We start from the raw sequence: 10,000 nt of genomic DNA, 5'->3' as shown, positions 1-10,000 counted from the left end.
ATTGTAGCTCGCAAGCGCTTTCCCGCCCTAAGCGCCGGCTGCAAGGTATTCGCTTTGCATTATGATTGGTTGATTCGATAGTCGGAGTCTGTAATGATTGGTCAAGGCAACAATAGTAGTTTTACTTTAACAGCATTTAATTGGAAAGTCAGCCATAATGAAAGGAAGAAACATGTGTATGCCGATTGGAAAGAAGAAAGGGAACTTGGGTGCTTTATTTCCAGACGCCAGCGAAGAAATGAAGGGTTGTCGTTTTTACGCATTTACCAATTCTAATGCAATTATCTCCCTCGGTAACCCTTATTATAGAGTTTCTTCAACAACTAACCTTAACAAAATCAATATACTCCACTTTCTGTCCCCCAGATAATTCTTTCAGAAGTGTTGGAGAAACCGTGATTCCCTCAGCAACTGGCGGAGGACTGGGACTCGGACTCGGACTTGGTCCGGATCTCCGAGGACTTACGACTTCTTTTCGTTGCGTCGGAGGCGATGACTCCTTTGTTCGAACATTAAGTGCTTTGAATTCAAGTTCGGGGAACGGACGTCCTCTCGGAGATTCCTGAGCCGGTGGAGTCTTGGAACGACTCAGGAAATCAGCGGCTTCTTGTGTTCGTCCCAAAACCAGTTCAACTTCCGGTGGAGTGTTCTGAAGTTGGAGACATCGACATGTAACAGTGCAATAACATTTGCGTAATATTTTTTGAACAAAATTACATTACCGAGCGATGCGTATAGTAGTATGACGCTCTTTTCGTTAACGCTGACGCTTTTTAAAAAGATTCAACTTCCCTCCCTCCAAACAACCATAACGGATCTTGCTCGCTGTAAAGCAGATTTGCGTTTTGAGTTGACGCGCTCGCTATCTATATCCAAATGCCTAGAGTAGGTTCCTTATAGATGGTTTGCAACCAATTTCTGGAGACACAGATGACAATGCTGCAATGTACGATTGCTGGTGGACAAACAAAAAGTGCTCATGAGATATCTTTTAAGATCTCTCACTAGAACGTTTTGTTTAAAAGTTTTCGTCCACCAACATGGCGGCGATGACGTAACATGAAAACCACGTATCGTTTAATGCGCGCCAGTTTCAGAGCCCAAACTCACCTTTAGTATGGTGGAAGCCTCATAATGCGTCAGACCCCGGATAGTGACGTCATTGACCTCGAGAATCTCATCTGCTTGTTGTATCTGGCCGTTCTTCTCCGCAGGTCCTCCTGGCTTAACATCAACAACAAAAATGCGATTTGCTGCCGCACCTTTTCCGCCAGCGATACTCAAACCTGGATTAAAACACCATGAGGTTAACAATGTGATCTTCACAAAAGGCAGCTGGCCGTCGCTGAGCTAAAAAATGAGGTCCTTTTTTTCTTCTGACAAAAGCTACAAAAATGATACTACGCATTTAGACCCAACACTTGAAGAATTTGATTTTGGTGTGGAAGATCGTGAGGTTATGTTCTGTTGGGATCTTTTCGGATGATTAGGTTGGATAGTTTTTTTGGTGTCCTACTGTGTTATTTTGCTGATCAAGTTTTTCAACCAGCTCCGAATTCGATGAAAAGGTTTAAAACAATGAAAAGTGTACCCTGTCACCTTCGCTAAAACTCTCCATTGTGATTTATTTATTTTGGGGGAATGCTTTGTTGGCATTGCTGTCGACGTTTCAGCACCGGCAACGAAAAATAACACTGGGCCCGGTTCCTCGAAAGCCGATTAACTTAATCCAGGATTAGCGTAAACTTTTGTTTCACGTTTTCATCTTTTTGGTGAAAGTTTCTTTTGCTTATTTTTGTTTTTCACGATTGACATCTTCTGATGTAAAGTTCTGCCGAAAATCTGCGATGAACAGCATTTGGGAGTGGAGAAATAAACTGCTTGGTTAATTTTTAATCTTAGGGCGCGTTCGATTGACCGTATTCCGGAATAAGAATACGTGGAGTGATGATTAAAACGGTATGTTTGGCGCGTTTTGAAGGAGCAAGGATAATAAAAATTTGTTTAAAGTAGCATTTTAGCAGCTATTTGATAATTTTAACGTGAATCTCCGTAAAAATGAAGGATTTCTAACTTATATTCCATGTATTCCTATTCCGGAATACGTTCAATCGAACGCACCCTTAGATTAGCGTTAATCGGCTTTCGAGGAACCGGGCCCTGGTCAGCCAAGTGCTAAGTCCATTTTCTGTTACACTTACCCAATCCAGTGTTCCCTTTTGTGAGATTTACAATCAGAAAATCCCCAGTTATATCAGGGTATTTTATCCTTAGGTCTCCTGTCAAAACACCAACATTTTCAGTCAACAGAAAGGTTCTGAATGCCGAACCGTCATATCAGAACCAAATTAAAAATTTGACCAATCACAGCAGTAGCATGTAAACAAATGAGCCAATCACAATACAAAACGAAAACATGTCAGCCCGCGTTAAACGCGGGAAAACGCGTGTGAGCCAATCACAATTGGTTCTTCTCTTGCCTCGATTGGCGGAGAATGTAGCAAAAGATTCAAAAAGCAAATTGCCAAGTACAGTCTTATATTTAAATATTGAAGCAGCCGCGGAAGTATTTTCGAAGATTAATAAAAAAAATAATATAGGCTGGTTTTTGCTAGCGACGTTGGCAAAAGCACGAGCGAGATACGCACTTTGATTATGAGCACCTTTCAAAAGGACAAAAGGCTCTAATTAACGACAAGTTAATTGTATACATTGCTGTGTCGCCAGTGGAACAACATTGACGGACAGGCGATCGCCTATGATCTATTACACCCAACATTCATTTAAGGTAGGTTAAAACGCATTAATTGGAATTGCTCCTTTATTCCTAGTGTAGTTTCTAAAAAAAACAAGGAAAATATAGGAGATAACAGCCGGGATTCAGCAACCTTACTTCTCCACCTCACAAAATGAATCATTGAGAATTTCTTCTTCAATCAGAGAGAAGTTTTAAACAAGGCATAAGTCTGTATCTTACTTTTTCTGTTTTCATGACTTCGTACAAAGTTGAATCGCGGCTGCAAGTTCAAAACCTTGCTTTCAATCTCAGCTTTGACTTCGACTCTCTTAGCAGCGATTGTGATTGGCTCCTGTCCTTCAGCTGTCAGATTTTTGGCGGGAATTGGAATATCTTTCTTAAAAGACTCGTCACCAGGTAAAGCCGTGGGCTCGGCGGATGGCTTGGCACTTGTTACTGTCACATTGTTGGACTCGACCATGGAATGCTGGGAAGAATTACAGAAACATTTAAGAAATGTGCACTTACACACAAACAAGAAATCTTACAAGACAATTAGTCAAAGAGCTGCGCCGAAGAAAAGGAGCAGAATTAATGTAAAACTCATGGTACCTTGCAAAGAACAGGGTATGGTAGTTTTTTTCCCCTTCGTATAAATTGTTTTCGGTTTATTTTCAAGGTTTGCTGTGAAAGATTTCATTAATCTTCAAGCAGCATTGCGCATGAATGAGATGGGGAATTTTTGGCCGTCGGAGTGATAACGTCAATTATTATTCAACACATTGTGACAATGTCCAAAAATGGTCATAGCGCGCTCAATATTCGTCGTGCATACGCAACGTATATCCTGCGATATACGTAATTTTTTGTGTCGCGGAAAATAATGGTAGTTTTTCCAGCTTTTTTTCCCAATAAACGTAGAAAATTGTGCAATATTCCGCGCGATTTCGCAGGATAAGTGAAATGTCGACGGAACTGCTCTTGAAAAAGGAGGTATGGTGTTCCAGCGGTCGTCCTCAAAAAGTGCAGAACGAGCAAGATCTTAGGGTATCATCGAAAATCTCAATCACCAATGACTGTAAAAGATCTATTACTAAGGTAGCTTTTTTCCGTCAAGCGTTGCTTGAAATTGTAGAAGGACTTTACAACATTAATTTCAACGAAATGATTCCCTGAATCTAATCGTGATTAACTTACCCCGGCGCAATTTGTTCCCACCAGCGGTAGGCGTAATATAGGTCTCGTTAGAAACCAAACTAGTTAAATACTCTTGCCATTTGCTATGAGAGTGTTGATAACAGAAGAAAAGAGTAAACTGAATTGAACGAAATTAATGGACATAATTTTACTTGATGGAAAGAGATAAATGAGTCGCTAAATTCAAGAAAAAACAAGCTTTATGGGAAGGACGAAAACACCGAAATCAAGGAAACAAGTCCTAGTTTTGAATGATATTCCATAGCTGTCCTCGCGTTCCGATTGATAAAATACCTACAAGAACACATCATTTGACAAAATCGAGCCGACCCCTGGTTGTTGAAATCTGATGGCTTTAAATATTTCCAGTACATCATCAAAAAAAAACGTGCCGTGCAGACGGCTTACTCCGGTAATTACAAACAGAAAAATGTGCGATTAACAAACAAAAAAGATAGGGAATTGATTGAGGGCAAAAAACTCTTACCTCAAAAGTATAACTCTTTGATCCGTTCAGTTTCAGACCTTTTGATCTTCTAAAAGGGAACGGCATTTTCGACGACGAAGAAGAAACGTGAAGTTTTCATACCAAATTAACAGCGAACCGTGTTATTAAGATCATTGTTTGGACTCCACAGGGAAACGATATTCATTAAAGAAGAATCGGTAAAAGAAAGCAGATATAAATATTTTCACGTCTGGTCAGCCATCTCTTCATGTTCGATATTTAAGGCGACAAAACGATGCCTACATCCCAAACAAAACACTATCAATTGCAACAAATGTTTCAATGTTTATGCGTGCAATCAGAAAACAGATCCTCGATTAGTAAGTAAAATCAATCAATATTTAATTAATTTAGGCTAACGGAGCCCAGATCGAAATAAAACTTTTTAAAACAACGCTAGTTGAGGTAGAAATTTACAAAAGAGAGACAACGAGGACAACATGTTTTTTTGCTAGATGGAACCAAGAGACGAAATGTTTAACAGCGAGGGATACATCTGGTTTGACCTTGCATTGTTGAGGATTTGAATTCAGTCATTTTTTGGATAAAACAGAAACAAGTGGAAGTTAGTTTCGGTTCCCAAGAAGTTGGCACAAGCAGCAAGCTTCGATCACAAGAAATTCAAAATGGCCTTTATCCTAAGGCGAACAAAAGCGTCAAACGTTTGGCAAACATTTGAAGGAAAAAAAAACTCTCAGCAGGGAAAGTAGAGGAATATTCTCGGTACAAAAAGCGGATTAAGAACTGAATTTATAAAGGCAAGGTTCTTGAACGAAACAAAGGACAACACAGATGTCATAAAAAGTAAATTTTCAGCTGTAATTTACAATCGGTTCTCTGCCTCGTCGGGAACTATTACACGATGGAGCAATAGTACTGTTCAAAACAAAAACTATTATTACTTCAAACTAAGCGATCAAAGCTCCTTTCCTTCCCATCGGTATTGAATTAGACGTTTAAGTAAGTTTAATCAGCATACCCGGTCGGGAAACTGCAACAAACGAAGATTTCCGTTCACATTTGACGTCATATTTTCATGAATTTCAAGTTACGCTGTCCTCATAAAAGACAGGCACCTCACCAGGGTCCCACCCGGAGCGGTTTTTGCTACAACGGCACCGAGCATTTTCTTAGAAAATGAAAATGTAAGTCTTTGCTCTTCCCACCTGGTTGTTAAGGGTGACGTCCGTCGCCTGTATGCCCGGAGTGTTGGTTGGGGTTTCAGAGTCGGAAGCCATCGTTCTAACGACAAACCGAACAGGATTCTTCGCACGCTTGATAATCTCCACAGCCTCATCGTGTGAAGCCTCACGAAGATCGTGCCCATCGACCTATCGGGGATTGAAAGAGCGGGAATGCAGAGCAATCAGTTTGACGATACACTTATCTATTTTGTAAGGAAGTTAGTCAGTGAAATTCAAGCTGAGTTAACGAGCGGCCTAACTGATGTCTGAAGCTCACTCCATGCTAATTTTCTAATACTTAATCGTGAAAAAACGAAGTTTCTGCTTGTTGGTACCCACCAGAGGACCGCAGAGGCTGACGATTTGGTTATAGAATTCAGTAACACGCGTTTAGAAAGGGTTAACAGGTTCAAATATCTTGGGGTCCTCCTAGATAACACTCTATCTTAGAAGGACCACATAGAATATATTGGTAACAATTAAGATCTCGTGTCTATTAAGTGTTCTACGTCGAGCGCGCCCGTAAGGTTCTCCCCAAGCCAACTAACCTAATGCTCTACAATACTATAGTCTTGTCATTGTTCGATTACTGTTCGCCTTTCTGGGACAGTTGTGGGGCTGGGAGCAAAGCTTACCAAGATAAGCTAAATAGACGCGCCGCATGTATTATTGAAGGTCGGTCAATCGGGGCTGAGGAGTTAAAATCAACACTTGGCTGGCCCAGCCTACAAGCACGCAGAAATTATCTCAAATGCGTTTTAGTCCATAAATGTCCTCACGGAATAGCGTCTTCGTACTTACATTCAGAGTTTAAGCACGCGCACTTTTTCCATGGCTACAACAGCAGAAGCCGTGATCTGCTGCGCCCTCCCTTTGCAAAAACTGATAAGTATCAGGGGAGCTTCAGAATAAATGGCGCTCGGACTTACAACACCCTTCCGAGAAACATGAATTTAAAATCAAACTAAAGCGCCATCTTAAACAGTAACGCCTGCGGTACATGTTGCCTTTATAACTTAATTATTTGTCTAGATTTGAATGTTTCTATGTCTTTGTTTTTTGTTGTGTCAGGAGCCCATCTAGAGCGTGCAACTTCCATACAGCGTCTGTGAAACGGCGTTTTCACAAGTAGGTTTATTTTTAGACTAGCCTTTCCCGCGAATTAGGTCAAAAAACAAAGGCAGTTCCGGTTCGGTGACCCTATGACGTCAGCTTAATTTCTTGTAATTGGTCATCGGGCTCCTGTGCACGTGGGAGTCCCATTCGCGGGAAATTCAATCTAAAAATAAATCGGTCTGTGAAAACGCCGTTACACGAACACAGTAGAGTTGTAGGCTCCGGGTCATGAGTTCCTGGTTGTGTCCGGGATACATTTAAACTAGCTTTGCTAAATTGGATGCCCCTTCCCAATTTTTTTTCCGTAAGAAAAACACTCACTTCTAAAATCTGATCACCAGTTTCTAACGTCCCAACACGCTCTGCAGGACTGGACTCTAGTATATGCCTGATGAAAATGCCTTTCAGTCCCAGACCTCCCGGTCCCATTTTACCGCCAACAATGCTTATACCCAGGCCACTACCAGGTTCACGGTTAAGTTCGACGACTCGGGCTCCAGGTTCGTCATAAATGGGTGATTTAATAGGTTGAAGTAGGTTGGGAAGGTTCTCTACTCCCTCGGGAATACTGTATTCTTCAGCTTCATCCCTGGAGAACGAAACACGCCAATAAATTAATCAGCCTAGAAGTATGAAATAGCGAAGTACGTTTGTCTTAAGAGCAGCTTTTCAGTTGGTTGCAGCAAAACCACAAACAGGGTAATTGCTTTGGCCAATCACTTTAGACTCGGACGCACAAAAGAGCCAATCAGGACACAAAGCAAATGGATGCAGCCGCCGCTACACGCGGGAAAACGCTAAACGCGGAAAAACCCCAGCAATCGGTTGACGACTCTTTTACTCTCACCCCTGATTGGCTGATAATGACGCTGAAGAAATTTTTTAGCCAATCAACAAGCGCACTGATCCAGCGCAACTACGTCATTACTTTAAGTAAAATTAACACTTTCGAGCCGCTTTCTGCGCATAAGAGCTAAGCATGATTCTTGTTGCGAACGATTTTCAGCTTATCCATTAAACCCGAATCATTGAAATTCTGAATGGTTTACCCTTGTTGTGTTAAGCGGAACTTCAATTACCTTTTCTGGTCTCTTTCAGGATCTGCCTCCATCGATGATGTGGAGCTGTCTTCAAGGAAAGACGAGGGAGACTGTTGAATGGCGCGAGCTGGCGTCATTTCACTTCGGATGAATGTGAACCTGCGAAACAAGTTTTAAAGCGGGTTTGAAGTCTGTTCAAATTACTCTACGACAGTTTTTGGCAATTTTCCCGCCCTCGTTGAGCTGGTTTAGCCGGCAAAATCAACCCAAGGAACAGAGGATTTAACCATATCACAGACGACTATACAGGAAGTTTTCAACTGACTCGCTTATTTTGCGAAAACAAGCTACGCGAAAATCATTGTGGCTTAATTCGTAATAATAATAATAATAATAATAATAATAATAATAGACTTTATTTGAATAGGGTAACACGTGACAGTGAGCTAAAGGCTACTGATAAACCATAAGCTACGTCACAAGAAGAACGAGTAGAAGTACTTACACTATATCCTTTAACAAAGATTGCTTCCTTAGGACAGACCTGAAATTGCCAACCATTAAAAGAAATTATCAAAGTAATCGAGTGTATAATTTCAATATTTTTCTCGAGATAAGTTTCAGATACCTAACCGGACAGTTTTTAATGCGAGCACAAACGCCTTATTAGGAGATTCCATCTTCACATCTGCGTGTACATTCCAACGCACAACACAGACAGGCACGTTCATCTAATCAAATGGCTTAATTTTGCAGTAGAAGACAGAAAAAGATGTGTCGCACGTGTAACATGACTGCTTTCCTTACGCCATTGTTTTGGTTTTAACAGACTCTTAACAAAATAAATGGACTCGCTTTAAAAGTTACGTGTTCTGTTCAAAGTTACAGCGTTAAATGCGACGATTAATCGGGTAATCAGAAAATTTGAAGAATCTAAGAAACTATTTTTAGGTCGTTGCAGACCAGGCCCAGGTTGCTCGAAGTATGTTTAACCAGCGTTAAATACCATGAAAATCTATAGGTTTCGATACCTCTTAACCAAGGATTAGCGCTAACTAGGCTTCTAGTAACCGACCCCTGGTTAAAGACGACACAAAACGATGGGTTTAATGACAAAACCAGTGGTTCTGCACGCTCCTCACGTGCGTTTTACATTCTGGTACATTTCCTTTCCGTTTTTTCCTTGACGACGTCGTGAAATAAACACATTTAAGGATATTTGATTGGCGCAAACACCTGACGACAAATTAGGAAATATGCTCACCAAACATCAAAGCCGCTCAAGACAATTTCATTTCTGGAAAAGGTGTACACTTTTCACGCCCATCGGGTTTCGAATTATCACGAAATGATTACAACGCCAAGTTAAATTTTCAGATGACGTACTAGGAGTTGTCCTTTCTGAGGCTCCCTGATGTCCCCAAAACAAAATTGATTCCACAGAGTTACAGAAGCTCTGAGTACATACACGCTAACGCCTTAGCCGTTTAAGGGACCAATACCTGGCTCTGTGACCTGAAAGGCCGATCATGCTTTCGTCATTGACAGCCACAATGTGATCCCCGACCCCTATCCGGCCGTCCAGTCCAACAGCACCGCCTTTCATAACTGACTTCACAACGCAACCGCAGCCGTCTTCATCTCCCTTGAGAGCCAAGCCTAGAGAAAGACAAACACGACGAATTACAAAGAGATGTATTTCCTTTTTTTTTTCTCCGATGATGACTTGGAGATACTCGGAAACAATTCGAGTGTAGCTATAGGAGTCGAAGCTGTGACCTTGCAATTTCTAGTTCGGATGCTCAAATACTGAGCTACGAGAACTTGTCGACTGAGACAATGGACACTTATCACGCGGAGGGCTATGTTGGCCAGAGACAATAGATCTCGTAGGCCGAGCCTCGAGTACATGTGTTTGAAACGAGTTTTACCGCGCAATAACAAAGTTTCTACTCCCTCGGGACTCAATATGACCGTTCGGTGAAAAGAGTCAATAGACCTTTTTCGCTTGTACATTTTGTTTTCCCAATACAGATCATGTGATAATACTCAAGACGTTTGGTCCTTTGTTTTGTTTTGTTTCGGTGGAAAAACAAGGTTACTTATCACGTGAGTGAACACTCTATGTCAGATAAATTTAGGTCGTAGGCTTTGATTTTTCAATGTTTAGCTTTGTCGTGAAGTTTCGTTACCGACCTTTTGCAGTGTTTAATATTGT

The 10,000-nt window shown here is 41.2% G+C and overlaps 1 protein-coding gene across 2 annotated transcripts in view; it reads right to left on the bottom strand.

The window, feature by feature from the left end:
* The window catches only part of LOC137973138 (multiple PDZ domain protein-like), a 43,990-nt gene that overhangs the window by 12,935 nt on the left and 21,055 nt on the right, over positions 1 to 10,000 (bottom strand). For both annotated transcript variants that reach the window (XM_068819881.1, XM_068819882.1), the window contains 9 exons: positions 9,285 to 9,441; positions 8,288 to 8,326; positions 7,822 to 7,941; positions 7,064 to 7,331; positions 5,609 to 5,773; positions 2,978 to 3,224; positions 2,202 to 2,279; positions 1,111 to 1,286; positions 329 to 649 (listed from right to left, as the gene is read on the bottom strand). In XM_068819881.1, the coding sequence (XP_068675982.1) occupies positions 329 to 649; positions 1,111 to 1,286; positions 2,202 to 2,279; positions 2,978 to 3,224; positions 5,609 to 5,773; positions 7,064 to 7,331; positions 7,822 to 7,941; positions 8,288 to 8,326; positions 9,285 to 9,441 (1,571 nt within the window). The remainder of the gene's footprint in view (positions 1 to 328; positions 650 to 1,110; positions 1,287 to 2,201; positions 2,280 to 2,977; positions 3,225 to 5,608; positions 5,774 to 7,063; positions 7,332 to 7,821; positions 7,942 to 8,287; positions 8,327 to 9,284; positions 9,442 to 10,000) is intronic.

The sequence above is a fragment of the Montipora foliosa genome, chromosome 10, assembly GCF_036669935.1.
Source record: "Montipora foliosa isolate CH-2021 chromosome 10, ASM3666993v2, whole genome shotgun sequence".
Classification (NCBI taxonomy): Eukaryota; Metazoa; Cnidaria; class Anthozoa; order Scleractinia; family Acroporidae; genus Montipora; species Montipora foliosa.
The sequence above is the reverse complement of the archived record's forward strand: the minus strand, read 5'-3'. Positions and strand labels throughout refer to the sequence as shown.